The sequence below is a fragment of the Nyctereutes procyonoides genome, unplaced genomic scaffold (assembly GCF_905146905.1).
Source record: "Nyctereutes procyonoides isolate TBG_1078 unplaced genomic scaffold, NYPRO_anot_genome, whole genome shotgun sequence".
Lineage (NCBI taxonomy): Eukaryota > Metazoa > Chordata > Mammalia > Carnivora > Canidae > Nyctereutes > Nyctereutes procyonoides.
In genome coordinates this window covers 5,423,446-5,442,703 of record NW_026575133.1, presented here as the reverse complement: position 1 = coordinate 5,442,703, position 19,258 = coordinate 5,423,446, and the positions used below count along the sequence as shown (strand labels likewise).

The following is a 19,258-nucleotide window of genomic DNA, read 5'->3' as shown; positions in this document are numbered from 1 at the left end:
CCACAGTGCTGTTTATGGTACAATTTTAAGTTGATGAGAATTTAAGAGATTAGGAAGGCAAAGTAACAAGAGAATTGAGATAGAAAACTTTTTAAAGCGAAATGAAAGGAAGGAATGAATGAGAAAAAAGGAACTCATAGAAGGGGAAGAGGAAGCAAGAATATGTGTGGAAAGATGGAAAAAATAAGTGCTGCTTAAGGTTAGAGAGGTTGGACAGAATTTGATATAGTGCTTTCATGTGTGGAGTGATGGGGGGAGGCCCATTTGCTATGCCAAAGCAGTGTACCTTAAAAATGATGCCTTCATCTGCATCTGGTTACTACTTATTTCATTGGCAAAACAATTCCTATCAAACATCTGATGAATACAGAACATGGTCTATTGACAGGAGTATTGGAGTGGTATTTGGAAGGCTTGGGTTCTAGATTGGGCAGCTTACTGACCAAGTACCTAATTTTCTTATATCTCATTTTCCTCTTCTGCAAAATGGGGCTGAAACCTAGCTTTCCTAAGTCAGTGAGTACGTATAACAATGTATTTAAGAGGCTGTTTGTGAAAATGCCTCAGGAAGTATAAAATATATGTATCTGCAAGATATTATCCTTCTGTTAAAAATTGATTTGTTTTGATGGGTTATAGAAGAAATAAAAAGTGAAGCCTGTGCCCTAATTTGCTATATATACCTAAATTACCAATAAATAAGTAAAATAAAAGATATAAGTTTTATACTTTAAAATTTACAAACAGGGCATCTGGGTAGCTTAGTGGTTGAGCATCTGCCTTTGGCTCAGGCTGTGATGCTGGGGTGCTGGGATCAAGGCCCTCATCAGGCTCCTTGCATTCCCTCTGCCTATGTCTCTGCCTTTCTCTGTGTCTCTCATGAATAAATGAAATCTTTAGAAAAAAATTTACAACATATGCAAATTAATATTCATCCATATGAAATTCTGTCTTAACAAATAACATGATCTCCTCTAAATTGATTTTTATTGGAATAGAATTTATTCAGTTTATTCCTACAGACATTTATGAGGTACATATAAGATAGGCACCTGACCCTGCCTGGGGCTTAGGAGTGGTTAGAAAAGGTTTCCTGCAGGAGATGACACCTGAGATAAGCCTTAAAGGATAAGTAGCAGTAGCCAGGTGAAAGGAGGTACGCTCTTGTGTGTACAAGTATAGTCAGTAAAGACACGTAACACTTAGCACGTTTGGGGAAATGTAATGGCTGGATTATAGAGTTTTGGGAGAGAGGCTGGATCAGATGTGGCTGGATCATGAAGGATCTGAAATGTTATGGTAATGAGTTTGGATTTCATCATGATGGCAAAGAAAAACCTTAAAAGTTTTAAGCAGGGGAATTGCATGATCAGATTAGCATTTCAGAAATACTGCATTGGTAGCATTGCACATAATGGATTAAAGTGTAGCTAGACTGAAGACAGGCATTGGCTATGAGGCTGTTGAAATAATCATAACTCCATATAGGGTGGGCCATGAGCTACGGCAGAGAGCCTGAACTGGGGAGGCTGGTGAGAGGAGGGTAAGGGCAAGAGACATTTACAAGGTAGAACTGATAGTGTTGGGTGATGGATTAAATATAGATGGCTGGACCTGGAGTATGGAGTCATGATGCCTCTCAAGATTTTGGCTATGCCAGCTGGGTGCATGGTCAGAAGGACTACTCACCGTAATGGGAAGAAAGGATGGCACATGATGGGAAAAGAAGATGAATTAATTTCTGTACATGTTGATGTTTGGATGTCAGTGGGATATTCAAGTAGAGAGGTCTAATAAATGGTATTTATATATATGTATGCATGCATGTATGTATAAACACATATATATATATATGTGGATTTAGTAGAGAAGTTGATATTTAGCTATTTGAGAGTAGTCAGCCGTAGGAGTAAAGTGATCATTTTGAAAAAGTAGATTGAGTATGGAAGCCAAGGATGGAATCCCAGAGAATACCAACATTCAAGAAAGGCTAGAAGCAGAAGAGCCAGCAGAGGAGATTGAAAATGACCAGGATAGGGCAGCCCCGGTGGCTCAGCGGTTAAGCGCCACCTTCAGCCCGGGGCGTGATCCAGGATCGAGTCCCATGTCAGGCTCCCTGCATGGAGCCTGCTTCTCCCTCTGCCTCTGTTTCTGCTTCTCTCTCTGTGTGTCTCTCATGAATAAATAAATAAAATCTTAAAAAAAAAAAAAAAGAAAATGACCAGGATATAGAAGGAATTATATGATAGGATCAGGACAGAGAGTTTCAAGAAGAAAGTGATCAGTGGGGTGAAATGCTATGAATGTGTGGGTAATAAAGATGATGATAAAAAGAATCAACTTAGCAGTTTGGATACCATTGTTGGTCTTGACAAAATAAGGCCTTTTGGGAACAGAAATTGGAAGCCAAGGAAGGAATGAACCAGGAAGAAATAGAGAAGTCGGTCTAGACCAGCAGTTCCCGAAGTGTGATTCATGAAGATCAGTGAGGTCAAACTATTTTCATAACACTAAGACAATATTTGCCTTTCTCACTATGTTGACATTTTCACTGATGCTATGAAAACACTGGTGGGTAAACAGCTTATACCCTACTTAGCAGGTATGGATGATGGCACTAGTACCAAATTATGTAAGTAGCTATTTTCACCACTATGCATTCACAGTTAAAAAAATTTCATTTAAGCATGTCCTTGATAAAGTAATAAGAATTCTATTTAAATCTCAACCCTTGGGTACATGTCTTTACAATATTCTGTGCAATGAAACGGGAAGTGCCCCAAGAGCACTTCTGCTGGGTTTTTTGTTGTTGTTGTTTTTGTTTTTGTTTTTTTGAGAAAGCCACAGTGGCAGGTGTCTTCTCAAAAGTTAATGAAACATGACTATTGCTTTCAGGGAAAAAAACCAACAATGTTAGTTGGCAATGATAAAACTCCATATTTCAGACAAAAAATTAGAATTTAGGAAATCTTGTATCCATGACCTGAAAATTGTCAGCTTCTCAGTACTTAAACTTTTTTAACAAGATCAGTAGTTATATTAAAAAGACTTGCAAAAATGTAAGATAAGGCCAATTTTCTCACTAACATTTTTTGGAAAATAGTTATTTTTAATAAAAATATGTTAATAGGTAATGAGTTTATTGTTATTTTTAAGTGAATAAGTAAATATTTTTAAACTTCTCAGTTTAATTCCCGAAAAACACCTTGGGGTTCTTAAGAATTTTTGAAGGTACTGAGACCAGTAAGTTTGAGAACTGCTTATCTAGGCAGTTCTTTTCAGAAGCTTTCCTGTTAAGGAAAGAAGAGAGGTGAGCAGCTAAGAGATGAAGAATCAAGGGAGGTCAGTCTTCAGAAGGTAGACTTGAGCATATTTATTATGTGCTTGGGGGCCCAAAGCCTATGAAGAAGGGAGTCCCTAAACAAGCTTGAGAGGCTAACTCAATTAGCCTTGCTGTCCCTGGTATTAGAGGGATTGTGGGTGTGGATACTGTGACACTTTGTGGTTGTAGGGGTTGGATGGGGGTCTCCCTTGTGGCCTCCCATCCTGAAGTAAGAAGTGGGGTTAACTGTTAACAGAAGGCGTGGGTGATAAGGTTAACAGAAGAGATAATGACTGCATAGATTTAAGGAGTATGCTAAAGATTTTTAAAAGCTGGTATGTACACGGGCTCAGTGGTTGAGCATCTGCCTTGAGATCTTTTATAGATCACTCCTATAGCGACAGTATGGATAGCTCAGGTCGTGGTCCTTGGGTCCTGGGATTGAATCCTCCATTGGGCTCCCCTCAGGGAGCCTGCTTCTCCCTCTGCTTATGTCTCTGCCTCTCTGTCTCTCATGAATAAATGAACAAAATCTTAAAAAAAAAAAAAACAAACTGGTGTGTACAGTGGAAGATGTTGCTAACCCAGAAGATTTATTAAGAATCCAGAGCAGAAGTGAAAACTTGTGAATTAGTAGTGACAACAGAGAATGGTAGTATTTTTTTTGGTGTTTAGTGGCTTGGCTGCAGGAACTGACAAAGCAGAAGGTTAGACTGATTCAGACTTAAGATTTTGCTCATAGAAGACAAAAAAATTCAAGATATTGACAGAAAGTGATATAAGTGATATGAAGCTGTGGTTAGAATAATTGAAATTTAAAATTTCAATAGAGCAAGTCTAATTCTTTTTTTCTAGTGTCTTTTTAGCTTAGAGTTGACTTGAGACTTGTTAAGCTAAAAATGGTGAAAAACTTTCTTCATTTTGTATGCTGGAGAAGATTAATGTTCTGAGGTCTCTGAGAGGAGCTTATTTGCAACTCTTTATCTAGTTGTGAGGGAGAGACAGAGGGACATGTGTAGGGAATAAACTTGAGCTGTGCGGGAGAGGTCTTTGCAGTGATAACAAAGGACACTGAACTTTTTAAAAATTTTTTTTGATACCCTTTTCATAGTAAAATATGGGTAATAGTTGTAGCCATCTCCCAGGACTCCTATGAGGGTTAAGTGAGAAAAGTGTTAAGTAGGTGATAGCAAATAATATTTTTGCAGCTGAGACTAAAAATTGTTCGAGGAAATACCGGCATTATCTATGAGCAGTCTTCCAGTTTAAAAAACTTTAAATGCCATTTTTTGAAATGTAACAGTGCTTTTTTTTTTTTTTTTTTGAGAGGGGAAGAGTACAAGCAGAGCAGAGGGAGAGAGAGAATCTTAAGTAGGCTCCACAGTCAGTGCAAAGCCTGATGTGGGGCTCCATTTCATGACCCTGAGATCATGACCTGAGCCAAAATCAAGTCAGACATTTAGCCAACTGAGCCACCCAGGCACCCTGTTTTTGCTGTTTTTTTTAATTGAGTTACATCTCCTGTAGACTGTAGAACTCACTCACTGTGTCCACACAGCCATCCTATTTGAAGACATTTGGCAGTTTCCAGTTTAAGATGTTCTACTACCCTCAGACTGAACTTTCAGGGTGTGTATAGGTCCTTTTATTAGTGCATCAGGTTTGGCTTAAGTTAGTCAGCTTTTTTCAAAGTTTCATGGGCTGCAAACAGATGGCCAAGTATCCTAGATAGGTCAAGGGCCTCCTGCTTTTAAACCAGTGAAAGTTTGATAAATTGTCCTGTTTCTAAATAAATGACGTTAATCATCCAAGAAAAATTGATCTTTTGGCCAGAAAGCTGCATATGGATTTGGGATTTGGGTTAATATGGGTTAAAGATAGCAAAACATATCCTTCTCAAAACAGGCAACTAAGTTCTGTGAAGATACAGTGATAAATTTATATATGCATTAAACACACACACTGTTTTTAGATATATATTTGTTTATACATTATATAATCTTAAAATTTTAATCCAGTTTTAAATTTAAATGGAGATGCTTAGTAATTAAAACTAGTTTAAGATTTTTAGGAATTTTTTGTTTGGAGGCTGATATGTTCATGCAGAAAAGAGGTTATACCCACTGACTGAGATCTTTTATAGATCACTCCTATAGCGACAGCACGGAAATGGTGAAGATCATTGTGCATACTGTTCAGAGTCAGGACCGGGTTCTCAAGGAGCTGTTTGGTCATCTGAGGTAGAAAAATTGTTTTATTTCCTACTGAAAAGCCAGGGTACTTTTATCATGTTCCTTTCAAAGTGTAATATCCTTTTTTTGTAAATATACTAGACCCAGGAAGATATCTGGCAATACCTTGGGTAACTTGGCCACAGTTGTGTGCGTTTAGGTGTCCTATTTGTGTGCATCACTTTGGAAATCAGTCACTAAATCTGGTGCTGATTGTGGTTCATTTTCCCAGTTGGGTGTGGGAGTATGGTATATAGTCTTAGGGGGATGTCTAATTGTGTGACACTGATTTCATCTCTCCAGCAAGTTATTGGGCTGTAAGCAGAAGATTATTGATCTACTGCCCAAGGTGGAAATGGCCCTCAGTAACATCAAAGAAGCTGACAATACTGTCATGTTTATGCAGGGAAAGAGACAGAAAGAAATATGGCATCTCCTTAAAATTGCCTGTGTAAGTAACTTTTAATAAATTATTTAATGTGACATTGATTTGCTAGTATTCTCTGCAAAAGGGATTCTTTTATCGGCATGAGCTGAATCCTTTTAAAGATGTCTGTATTTTGTGTTAAGGTTGATGCTCATGTTCTTTTCTTGGTGTTTGACTTCAGATGCAGGAGATCATGATCATCTTTCATTATTTCTTTCCTCTCTGGTCTCATGTTTATCTATTCCTTCCAGCCGTAGACCACTGTGGCATCCTATCCCAATTTGGGAATAGATGTGTGTGATCAGTTAATAAAACTCTAGCCCCTTGTTCAACTAGTTTTTTTTTTTTTTTCTCCAACAAAAGTGGAATGAGAAGGGCAAATACATTTGGTTTTAGGTAAGAAAGGTGGTCAAGGACAGGATAGTTTTGTACAGAAATACTTATAAAAAGGTGAGGATAATTTTGTGGTTGTGCATCTAAGCACTGGTAGAAGTGTAAATCTTAGGAACATTGTAGGAAATTGTATGAATCAATGCTGGTGCTTGCCTGTAATCTTATTTACTTTTTCTCCCTTCAGACACAGAGTTCTGCCCGGTCCCTCGTAGGATCCAGTCTAGAAGGTGCAGTAACCCCTCAGGCATCAGCATGGCTTCCTCCAAATTCAGCAGAACGTGAACATCCTCTGTCATGCGTGGTAACTCCTCAAGATGGGTGGGTTCACTTTGCAACAATAGATAGCTGTTTTCAAGAGCAGTGGTAGGAATGAGGTAGAGTAGAGCATAGTGGTTAAGAAATAGTCTTCAGTACTTTATACACCAGGGTTAAATCCTGACTGTCCCTTTTATAATAATGTCCCTTTGTAATAACCTTGGGCAAATTAACTTGATTCTTTAAATGTTCCCATTTCCTCACCTGTAAAATGGGAACTGTTCTGAAAATTCGATTAGATGTTGTATGTGAAGTGTATGGAAAGTAAATATCAGCACATGTTACTTATGTAGCTCAATCTAAGTGTTAAGTTCTTTCTCTGTTACTGGCTTAGCAATTCTTTTACCCAAGCTATTTCTTCCATAACTATTTATCTCAAAAGTTATGCTGTCTTTTGGATTTATCATTTTGGGGTCCTTGATCACCTTTCTAATGAATTATTGAGTGTAATCTACTTGATTTTATAACTTGGTATTTCTAAAATCAGGCTTTTTTCAATGCCTTAAGTCAGACTTGCAAATAAGAACTCAAGTGTGAAGCCTTATATTTTCTTTTATTAATTCCTACTCTCCTGCTAAAAGCTGAATGACTATCCATTTCTGTTATTTTTCTCAGCATAAGATGTGCCGTATCCAGAGCCAGTGGCTCTTTGCTAGCTTGTGTATTGTCGCTTTTCTCACAACTCATGGAGACCTCTACAGCAGCACCAGCATTACCTGGAAGCTCTGCCCATAATTAGTTTTGCAGAAGTGCAGCCATGTTACATCACTGCTCAGGAGGTCATGCAGTTGCACATTCTGTACTCTACTTTTATGAGAGAAAAGCACATGGCAGGAAGGAAAGCTGATATCAGGTATTTTATTTTTTTAAAGAAAGCAAGTTGTAGGGTGTATCTTGGGATCGTTAGAGATTTGGCCCAATGTAATACATCCACAGCTACAGCACAGGCTATATAATTTAATTGACTTTAGAAAATATTCCATTACTCAGAGTTGAAACAAATAATATTTAGTACATTACTAACCTTTTTACTTTTGTTAAAGGCATTTAGGTTAGGGGATGCTAATGGTTGCAAATGTTACCTCTATACAGTCAATTTCTAATTTGAGGTTGGGTTGTTAGCAAAAGCATGTCGGACGGAATTTTAAATATGTTTTCCAGTAGGAATACGTTATAAAGTAAAATTGATTTCAATTACAATGTGCACATAATACTTAACCACCAAGGTGGGATCTGTTGGATTCAATTTTTCATCTTTTGAATACGTGCTTTAGAATTAGAATTTAGTTTTGACCTTATAGTGGCTATCATTTATGGCCTAGAACTAATTCTAGTAAGGTAGAGACTGAGGGCTGGTAAAAGCTAAAGGATAGAGGCCAAATGGCAGAGGAAAGTGGGGAAGGTGGAAACCAAAATAAGGATTTTCTTCAAATACAAACTTCCAGAGATTCTTGTTGGTTCTGGGCAGCTACCTTATGATGCTATTTTCTTCTGCTGTCCTCAGAAATCAGCTTGCTTGTTTTCTTTTTCATCGCTGTCATCTGTAGTTTCCAACCAGAGTTTTCACCTTCCCTTATCTTTGCAAACCAGATTGTACTTCTTTATCTTCACCCTTATATTTGTGTCTCTGGAGTAAGCACACTGATATTTTTACTACTTATAAGGAAAGGAAAATATTCCAGAAACAAAAAGATTTTTCATCTGTCTGCGCTACAATTTTCTCTCCCACTCCACCCCCCATTAGCATTTTCCAAGGGTGGGGAGGGTAGTTGTATTTAAGTGCTGCTTATATTTTAGAGGAAAATGAGATTGCATTTATAATGGATTTCTTCTCATTCAAGCTGGGCAGAAGCAACAGCTTGCATTAATAAGCAAGACTCTGCCTCTGGGTGGGAGGGATAAGGAAACTGAAGACTATAGGAATCAGCTGCACTGGGGTGCTAGGTTGCAGGGCTGCAGGAGGGGCAGTGATTATCCTGACCCTGAAGACCAGAAGGTAGAGGAAATTTGTATGTCCCTTTGCTGCATTTGAAAAGGCTTTGTTTTTTCATCATACAGGGAGACTATAGTACAAATGATAGAAGAAAATTTGAACTGTCTTGGCCATTTAAGCACTATTATTCATGAAGCAAATGAGGAACAGGGCAGTAAAATGATGGTAAGTTTTATATGGATATGGGTATGTTTTGACTTTCCATGCAAGGCCACCTCTGGCATTTGGGATGCATATGGGGAAAAGGAGAACTCAGAAGAAAGAGAAAAGACATTTAAGTTATATCTTTGACCTCAGATCCCGATCTTCTCTTATTCATGGATATACTAGGATTATGTCATTAGTAAATCTCCAGCAGTAGCATTTTCGTCAAATTAAATGAAGGGTGAACTTTTTTTGCAATGTGACCACTGAAATTGAATGGTTTGTACCTTTTTGCTTCAGTAATCAATTTTCTTCAATAAGATGGGGCAGGATTTGTACTGTAACTCAAATATAATAACAGCTGTATGTAAAACGAATAATGTTAATACAGTCAAAATTAATAGAAATATTAAGATTTGGTTACTGTGAATTACTGATTTGTTAAAACTCAGAGAAACCACAAAAAATGTTTATTGAGTTAACTTTAATACAGTTAGTCTCAAGGTCAATTGTTTGTATTTCCTTTCATTAATTATTTACTTCAAATATTTATGAAAACTGAAATATTTTTTTTGAAATATTTTTTTTAATCGGCAGGACAGAAGGTAAAATTAAACTAACTGTAACTTATACTTTGATTTTTCAACTTTTGATTATAAAATGTCCAAACACACAGAAAACCTGCAAAAAGTAACACCCATAAACCTACTGTTTATAGTCAATATCTAATTATAATTTTTTCCATGCTGGTTTTAGAATCTTGATTGGAGTTGGTTAACAGAATGACTTGCTACTTATTCAGTGTGCCCAAACTGACGGAGATTGTTGCTGCACATGCAGGAAATTTGTTTTTCTCCCATGAAAACACTCTTCAGACACCAACAAATGGAAGAAATGGCTATGATCAGAAAAAATGCAAGATTTTACAAGCACGGTATTTTGACTTTGTGAAATTTTAACCCCTAAACAGAATTTTAACCTGTGAACAGAGAATTTTAAATAAGTCAGTGGACTTGTTTAAATATGATAGCTACTTAAGCATATCATGGCAATCCATTTGTCTTCAAACATGATAAAACACTTAACTGACTAAAAACCATCTTTTACCACTAAATTTTGGGCATAAGGCCAAAATGCAGAAAACAAAACCGATATGCAGAAAACAAAACCTCAACTAATGTATGTGTTTGGCATAAGGCCAAAATGCAGAAAACAAAACCGATATGCAGAAAACAAAACCTCAACTAATGTATGTGTTGTAAGTAAAAGTTGTTTGCCTGTTTTTGTGGGAGAGATTGGTCTCAAGTAAAACTGTACTTCATGAAGAATAAACTCTACCTCCTTTTGTTGCATTTAGAAATGCTCTTCCTGGCAACATAAGGAGTTGACTTAATTTTAATTTTACTGCACATTTGATAATATCCCTTTCCTATAGAAGGAATTGTGCATCTGTGCCTTTAATAAGTTGACTCTCATCTTGTTAGATGTGCTGTGTGTATATGTATTTAAGATGTACATTTAATAATATCAAGAAGATGCCTGTTAATTTATAATGTGTTTGAAAACTGTTGTTTTTTCATTTGTAAAAATGGGTCATTTGTTTAACGAATTTTTCATGTCTTGTCCTACAAATTTATAAAGATCTGCACTCCCTTATCTGTAATTCCAAAATCAAAACTCTGAAAACAAGGTTTTTTATAAGCTTGGTAACAAAACTCATTTGCTTGAAAATCTAACCTGAACTGACATTGAATCTACTTATCCCATTTAGTGTGAATATTCATTTATTTTGCTGTGGAAATATTAACATATTTGATTATTGGGAGTGGGATGGGGCTGCCACAGACCCTGCTGGGTGTTTATGTAGTATGGTATATGCACTGAATTACCTTTCTAAAATCCAAAAATTTCATAATTCTGAAACATCTTGTCCTAAGGGTTTCAGATAAAGGATTGTGGATCTATCACCTGTTAAATAATTTAGAAGGTATTATGTGTTTTTAAAAAATGTGAAATGCTTTTATATTATAGTTTTCCACTTTGTGTATTAAATGATTTTTAAATTACTTTTAGAATCTTTATTCATTTTAATCAGATTATGATAGGTTTGAATATGGTTTAGGAAAATGTGAAGATTCCATGAAGTGGAACTGAAGCACAGAATATAACATCATAGGCCCTCAGTGTACTTTCCTTAGGAATTAAACAGGACTTACAGTAAAAACAGCATTGGGTAACTTCTTTTAATATAGTCTTTTCTTCTGAGATGTCCTGTCACCACTGTGTTTAAAATCCATGCTCATATCTTGGTCTATAAACCGAGGTCTTAGTCACACCATCCTCATTTTGCTAGTAGTGCCGCTTTACACCATGGATCTTGGGGCTGTCTTCTAAATTTTAACTCATCTGATACTACTGTTTCTCTAAAAATGGAAATTCTGTCAGCTATTTTGACAGGCAGTCTATCTCTTGCTTCTCCAGTTCTAGAGAGTTTTAATAAAACATGTATGGGTACCTGCGCTTGGAAGATGATGAGCTAGATGCCAAGATCAGAAACAGTTAACTAAAGGCAATACAAGAAGAATGCTTATCTGGGAATCTGAACATTGCAAGCCATCCAAGCATTGAAATGATTGTTGAAAGAATTTATTTAGATGATTGTGTATTTTCTAAATATCACTGTGGTAACTGATAAAAGAGCTGTTATAGGGTGTGGCTATTTTATGGTGTGGCTGGGGTGATATGGGCAGGTGCTATGAGTCAGAACAGGTTATAGTGAGAGTTCACCTAAGACTTATTTCTGATGTGTGAATTGACTATTTTTTTATTGGGGCACATCTTTTCAGAGTTGAATGGCATTTGTGAATGTCTACATTTCATTCTTTAATTCCAGCAGTATTATGAAAAATGAAGAGAATCCATCTAGAAAACTGGAACAAGTTGTTTTTCCTTCTTTTTGCTTTCTGGAAATTAAAATAGCTAAGTTTTGCTGATATCATTTATCTGGAACAGACAAGGTCCCAGATATTTGTAGGTAATTAAAGTCTTAGGAACAATACAGGTAAGTGCATTTATTGAAGGGAGACGGCAGAGTGGCCTGGGAGGGCTTGCTACTTAAAATCCTATTTAGGACTTCCCATTTTCACAATTACTGCCTTTGTAACCTTGTGATGAAGTTTTGGAATATAGGGGAGGTCTGGAGCTGACAACCAAGAAAGAATTGAGAGGTCTGTGGTGCAAAGTGGTGGTTTTATTAAAGCACGGGGACAGGACAGAACCTGTGGGCAGGAAGAGCTGCTGCCCCGGGCTTGTGAGGAGTGGCTGATTATATACCTGGGAGTTGGGAAGGGTTTGGGGATAGCATACTCTCTAAGGAGTTTGGAAGCAAGGTTTCCAGGACCTATTGTTGGGAAAAGGTCATTTATTACCGTCTAATAAAACCTTAGGCAGGAGACCCTTCAGAAGTGTATCCGTGAGCCATGTGCTTGGGGGATGATTGCCAACATGATTCTTGAGGGGGTTTAAAGATAAAGTTTCTAAAGGAATTTTTACATGTTAAGGTAGACTTATAGGATCCGGGGGGTCGGGCTAAGATTGCCTTTTGCCCTTAGCAAAGTATTAACATCGAGGCGGTTGAGTCTGTTAAGGAATGTCCCTCTGACTGTCCCAAGGACTTCTAAGTGTGCTGCCCTGGGCTTGTGCTTTGTCCTCAGCTAGTCCTCTGTTCCCCCATCACTTGGGCCTGCAGTTTCCTAACCACTTGGCTTCTCCGCCTGCAATCTGTCTCCACTCTTAGCCATTCTGCAGACTCATCGGGCATAAAGTACTGTTTTCCCATACTTCCCCGCCCAAAGTTACACAGCCCTGCCATGATAATCTCCCTTGCCCAATTGTCCCACTAGCCTTTCTGGGTTTACAGGATTACTGCCCAACCTACTTTAAATATGCCGCCTTTTATTTCCCTTGCATTCATCCATCTCATTCCCATCTCTACTCTTTAATTTTGTCCTTTTTGTTTTTAGTAATGTATGTATACAATCCATAACAGAAGACTGCGGTTAGGGAAAAATGAAGTCCTGTTCTCTAGTCATGCACCTCCCTCTCCCTGGGAAAAAAATGCATGCAAACCTTTCAAAATCTGGGCTTGGCCTAGCCTATCCCATCCTCCTCCTCCCCCCCCCCCCCACACACATACATCACACTGTGTGCTTAGCGCATTCTGTTCCTATCTGGAATGACCTTCATGAAGCCCTCGCTGGATCAGTATTCTGGCACGTTAATCATTCTCAGAAATACACCTGATGACGAAAGATGTGCTCAGACTGAAGATCCTTCAATTCTGAATTTCCACACTACTTTTCCTGCAACAGGTCTACTGCTCCTGAATTCGCACAGGATCCGTGCCTGAAACACGTGCTTGTCATACGGTTTAAACCACAAAAAGACAAAACAGCCACCACACGGAGAGTGCGGGAGTCGGGTTTCTGCACAAGAACTAACTGACCAGTCCCTCATCCCAGGCGCCATCTCCTTTCCTCTACACCCCAGCTTACTCCCGACGGCCGACATCCCTTCTCTTCCAGAGCAGGAAACCAGCATTGCGCAGACAGGAGCGCACGTACCTCCAACGGCGGGAGGCCGCGAGAATTTTGTCCCGCCCGCTCTCCGTCTCTCTAGTGGCGCGACGAGCGCTGCGTCGGCGTGCGTGGCTGCGCAGCCGCAGTGCCGGCCGAGTGGGCGGGGCCGACTGTTGGCGGCGGTTGGCGCGGCCCGGGAGGCGGCTGCACGTGCGGGCGGGGGCGATGCGTCACTGATCCGTGAGGCGCGGCCTTAGGGTCGGCCTCCCTCCGGAGTCTGCGGCCCGCCGCTTCTCAGTTAGTGCCTTCCGCCGAATTTGGGGGCGGGGGGTGGGGGGGAGAGGCTATTGAGAGAGGGGGTGTCAGGACGCTCAGCGAATAGGGGCGGCGCACGGCCCGCTTCGGGCCGAGGGGTTAGCCAGGGGGAAGTAGGCTGGGTGAGGAGAGAAGAATGCGGGACTAGGGGCGCGGGACTCCTCGGCTCGCCCTGCGGAAGGACGCCAGCTCTCCGGAGGGAGGGTGCAAACTGGAGGGGGTGGGCCTGTCACTCACTGGGCTGGGGATCCTTTCCTGCCTCATGTAGGAGGAACAAGGATGAATATGACTCAAGCCCGGGTTCTGGTGGCCGCAGCGGTGAGTCTGGTGGTTGTCCTTCTCTACGCCTCCATCCACAAGATCGAGGAAGGACACCTGGCCGTATACTACAGGTGAGCGGCTTGTGCAGGCTTCTGGGCTTCTGAAGTAGGTGGAAAGTGGGTCTATGAAGTCGTCCCCTCTTGCGGTATCGGGGAGCTCTCCAGTCTTAGGAAGCGATTTTCGCCCCAGCCCTGTGGAAGTATGGGGGCCGAACACCCTCTAGGTGCTGGACGGTTCCGGTGCTCTGTGCATTTTGTGCGGACGTTAGGACTTGTCACAATTACTCCTGGTAGACGGCAAATTCAATTTTGTGTTGGTGGAAAACGAAGAAGAAAGAAAGGCAGTGGTCACTGCACTGTGACTGAAGAGGTGGATAGATCATCGTTATATTCCATACAGCTGTACAGGCTTTTAGTTTGTAGAGATGTCATTTAGAAACTCTGGTCCTGTTTGTGGTTGTTCTTAGATTTTTTTTCCTCTAATAGCCCCTAGTTAAGGGTTTTGGGCTTAGGAGGCCATGACCATGACAGTTGTTCTATACCTGGACCTGGGGAGCCGTAAATAGGGGATTGAGGGGCTATCCTTCTCCCACCTTACCCTTTCTTTTCAAGTTGAGGGAAGGAATAGTGTGGGATGTGTTGCTCTCTAGGTGAGGCGGAATAGCTTTTCCTTCAGCGTAGTTACAACCAGTTCCTTTTGAGGTAGACAGGGTACATTTTGGAGAAATTGGAATTATGTATTTGAAAGAGCTTCAACTTTCTGCTTGTTTTCATTATCCCCCAAAGCTCGTATTTCCACTTTAACATCCTGAATCTTAGAAATGGTCTTCCCTGTTTGAAACTAGTGCTAGTTTCAAATACAGTTTTAGTGATAGGTCTTAGCAATGGAGATCTAGCATAGCAAATGACAGAGTAGTCCACATTCCTATCTAGTTTGGCTTTGTCTTTCTGACAGTTAAACCAAAGAAAACATTTCAGGATATGGCTCTCAATTAGGGATGGACCTCAGGTCATCCTTTCTTAGATATGTGTTGTGAATTCTTTGCAAACCTATTTATGTTTTCAAGATAAGAAACTAAGTTCTATGAATTAACTATTCATTCTGTAAAATAGGACTTCTTTTTTATAGTTGCCCCCCCCAAATGCCTCCTTTGTAGAATTTCTAAGATGTACGTTTATTTCTCACATTGCAAAATTTGCTGAATAAGTCCACACTTATGAACCATTTATTTATAGTCTTATACCCTTACCCTTCATCTTTCCATGCTAAGTTTTGTTTTTGTTTTTAAAGATTTTATTTATTCACGAGAGAGGCAAAGACGTAGGCAGAGACATAGGCAGAGGGAGAAGCAGGCTCCATGCAGGGGGCCTGATGTGGGACTCATCCCAGGACCCCAGAATCACACCCTGAGCCAAAGACAGATGCTCAGCCACTGAGCCACCCAGGCGTTCCGGTTTTTGTTATTTTTTATAAAGACTTTATTCCTCCAGTAATTTAATATAGGTAAGTAGAGTAAAAGAGTCTTAAGCCTCAGAAATTTTCTTATTCTCTTAAAGTTTTTGTTATCTTCTTTTTTCAGTCTGGTGACTATATTATGTTTTGATCTGACTCGTGTTATGTACAGTTAAACCACAGCAATTAGAGGCATTAGAGATTTTTTTTCACAATTATTTCTCAGAACCTTAAAGACCAAGGAGAATCCTTTGTACCTGAGAGCAGTGCCAGAGACCCAGAGGTATCGTTGTTGGAGCTTATGAAACAAGATGTAACATTGGCAGTTTAATTTGATCTTTCCCACCTTTGGCAGATATTTTAGGGGCCAGTAGTTGTTCATCATGAGTAAATCATATTAGTGGGGCTTTAGTAGGTCAGTAGCATGACTAAGAATTTATCACACCATTTTAGAGTTGGAAGGGGAATTTCTCTCTTTATAATCTTGTTGAATTGAAACATCTTTTCGCAGGGGAGGAGCTTTACTAAATAGCCCCAGTGGACCAGGCTATCATATCATGTTGCCTTTCATTACTACCTTCAGATCTGTGCAGGTGAGTGATTCCTAGGGAAGCCCCCACACTGGATAGACAGGTGTGACAGGAACAGTTACGTTTGTGGGTGGAGATGGATTTCCTTATTGCTTAAGCAAATGGTGATACTTAAACACAGGAGTTACAAAGTTCAGAGTACAGTTGTCACAGCACAAGTTACAATTTTGAATCCCCTCACTCTCTTGAAGTATATTAGAAGTATGAGCCAGGCAGCTTGGAAGGATTTAGGACTTCCTAAATTCCACACCTATATAGTGCTGTGGCAGCAGGGTATTTTTGTTCCTGCTGTCAAAATAAAAGCAGGACTTTGAAACATGACTAGAAATACAAACCATTGATTACTTCATTTAGAACGGTGTTTGGTTTCCATAGAGGCCAGCTCCTGGACTACTGTTAACATGGAGGATGTGAATTTTTTATGCACAACCTTTCTGCTGCACATTTTTGCCTGGGACATTAAACACAATTTTGTGTGGAACCCTAGTGAATGTTTTATTTTGACAGCATTCCAGAATATATGAAATAAGCATCTGTTCACTGAAAACAATATCTTGCCATGGGAGACACTTAGTAAATATCTTTTGATACAACAAGATGAGAAAAAGGATTAGATCATGACTACTCTTACAAGTGCAGTGTGATCATAAATCTTTCGATTCCGAAGTTTGTGTACTATCTGCTATTAATTTTTCCGGGACTCAGGAAGATTCAGTGTATTTAATCTTATAATTTAAATCTAGGCTTCCTACTAGTGAGAGTTTCATTATGAATACTTAAATCCTCCAGATTTCCTTCCAGTTCCCTTTTAGATGGCTTTGGGTAAGAATTGTGTCTGTTGAAGTGAAATGTAGTGTTCTTTCCCTAGTCAGACTGATTTCTATATTGTTTTCCTATGTTTATTTTTTTCATTCTTGCCTTGGTTCATGTTGTCACCTCTTTTCTCACTATCTCTCCCTTCATTACTGCTCTCCTATCTCAATCTTGCCAGCCTTTTGAAGTTTCATTGCAAATCCGTCTTCTAATCTATAGCTCGTAAAGTCTGTGTAGTAAATTTTGGTTCTTGGTCACATTTCCTTTAATAATGTTGTTTGTATTCTCTAAGTTTCTTTGTATGTTTTCTTTCCAGAAAGTGTCCAAACTTCCCAAAGCAGGGGTTGTAAGAAATTTATATTTCTGACCTTTCTTGCTTGTGGTGAAAGTTTTTCAATTGAGCTAACTTCTTAGGAAGCAATATGGTGTAGTGAACATGAGGCCAGGAACCTAGAGACTTAGGTTTTGGCTCTGCCACTAATTGGTTATATGACTTTGCAGAAATGATTTAACCATTAAAGACTTCAGTTACTCCTCCTTTAAAGGGTTTTAGTTACATGAATTTACCAACAGCCCAAACAGTGATGATGTTATCGGTGGCATCCTCAGACTTTTTAAAAATCTTGTTCAAAGCCAGCCAAATCTGTTTCTGTCTTTTTGGAGCTTATTATTTTGAATCCTACTGATGCAGAGACATATCAAAGAGATACAGTCAATAAACATTAAAACAGATTTAGAGGTTAACTACATATGACAGTTTTATGGTGTATATGTATATAAATAGTAGTAAGTTGTTATAATTACACAAAAATAGTAAAAAGATTTTAGTGTAAACTAATATACTTTGCATCTACAAAATATTAAAGGCTAGAGCCAGTGTGGCTGAATAGGAATGTTCTTTATAAATGATGCAATAACATTCTAGGAAAGAAATACATTAATAAAACTCTTTTAAGAAATTGTTCTTGTAAGAATGAGACATAAATTTATTTTTAGGAATTTTTGGAACACATGAGAAGACAGCCTATATAAACAAATGGCTTAACAAACTTGGCATTTGAAAGGAATATATTAGTAGCATCTTGAGAAATGTGAGATCTTGCATATGATACTAAAAATAAAAAAAAACCTATGCTTAGAGAAATATGAAAACTTTCACCCTTTATAGCATATATAACATAACCAAAGACTTAACTTTTAAAATAAATGTTCCTCCTGGGAAGATAATTTTGGGGATGATCTAAACTCAGTACGTGAATATAGGATATGAAGTAGAGGATTTAGCATTTCAACTCTTTCCTAGTTCTTGGCTAGGTGATATCCTCTAGGTTAAATAGGGATGTATATTAAAAGCTGATATGGGATATGGAAATTGAATTTGGTTGATGTTTGGAAGGAAATAAATTGAACTCATCTCTTCATCAACTTCCCTCACTCTGCCCAGAACCTGTGGCTTGTATTTACTGTTCCCCTAATCTCTCAATCCTAGAGTTCTAATAATCTTTTCCCTCTCGGAATGTTATGTGCAGATGCTTACTACATCCTTCCTGTTATGTCTCCTGAATTGACAGCTTTCAATTTCCGTGGCCTTTATTAAATTAATTAATACTTTAGCTCCCTAGATGGTTTTCTTGACTCCAGACAAGATGGATGAGTATCACATGTAAGTACGTCACATATAAGTACAGGAATTAAAGGAAAAAAAAATTTTGAAAGGTCCATTTTGTGGCTATGTGTAAAATGGACTATGGAGAGCATAAGCCCCCAGTGGACATTCAGAGCCCTCTGTCCAATATCACATTCTCTTATCAAAATTTGCACTCCTCTATATTGCCTCTTTTGCTCCAGGCAAGCCAGCTTGCGTCCTATCATCTCCTATGCACACAGTTTGTTTTCAACTTTGCATATTTGATAAGATAGCTCCTTTATTTTTTTTTAAAGTTTATAAAGTTTTACTAAACATTTCAAACAGCTGTGTAACAAACACACCAGAAATAGAGCTCTAGAATAGTTCAGATGTTCTACAAGTGTGGCCTCATGGGCCCATTTCCTAGATGGACGGTCTCCAGTTCTGTCCTCTGCCTGGACTTCCTCCCTTCCCACTCAGGCAAGAGAAAGATGGATGATTTAGACTGGAAGGACAGCCATGTTGGTCTCTAGTAGGTAGGGGCCAGGAGAAAGTCTCATTTGCCAGCACTTGTTAACCAAAGCACAGAAAAAGCAAAAAGCAAGTGACAATCACAAAGTCTTCCTATATATTCTTCATAACATATAGTCTACTATATTCATGAAACTGAAGGAACACCTGGCATGAGAAGCTATTCAACCTAAGATGTGTCTCTGCTTCATCTTTCTCATTTTTTCT

General features: G+C 38.9%; 2 protein-coding genes across 6 annotated transcripts in view; both read left to right on the top strand.

Annotated features, from left to right (window-relative positions):
- The window catches only part of CHUK (component of inhibitor of nuclear factor kappa B kinase complex), a 37,089-nt gene extending 26,198 nt beyond the window's left edge, over positions 1 to 10,891 (top strand). For 2 of the 5 annotated variants that reach the window (XM_055300055.1, XM_055300058.1), the window contains exons 17-21: positions 5,466 to 5,562; positions 5,857 to 6,004; positions 6,558 to 6,691; positions 8,747 to 8,846; positions 9,582 to 10,891. In XM_055300055.1, coding sequence (XP_055156030.1) covers positions 5,466 to 5,562; positions 5,857 to 6,004; positions 6,558 to 6,691; positions 8,747 to 8,846; positions 9,582 to 9,611 — 509 coding nt within the window. In that variant the 3' untranslated portion in view covers positions 9,612 to 10,891. The other 3 variants (XM_055300057.1, XM_055300056.1, XM_055300059.1) reach the window with 3 other exon arrangements.
- Positions 10,892 to 13,569: 2,678 nt separating this feature from the next.
- Positions 13,570 to 19,258, top strand: part of ERLIN1 (ER lipid raft associated 1) — a 40,532-nt gene continuing 34,843 nt past the window's right edge. Inside the window, exons 1-3 of the mRNA XM_055300258.1 lie at positions 13,570 to 13,699; positions 13,986 to 14,109; positions 16,002 to 16,083. Coding sequence (XP_055156233.1) covers positions 13,997 to 14,109; positions 16,002 to 16,083 — 195 coding nt within the window. The 5' untranslated portion in view covers positions 13,570 to 13,699; positions 13,986 to 13,996. The remainder of the gene's footprint in view (positions 13,700 to 13,985; positions 14,110 to 16,001; positions 16,084 to 19,258) is intronic.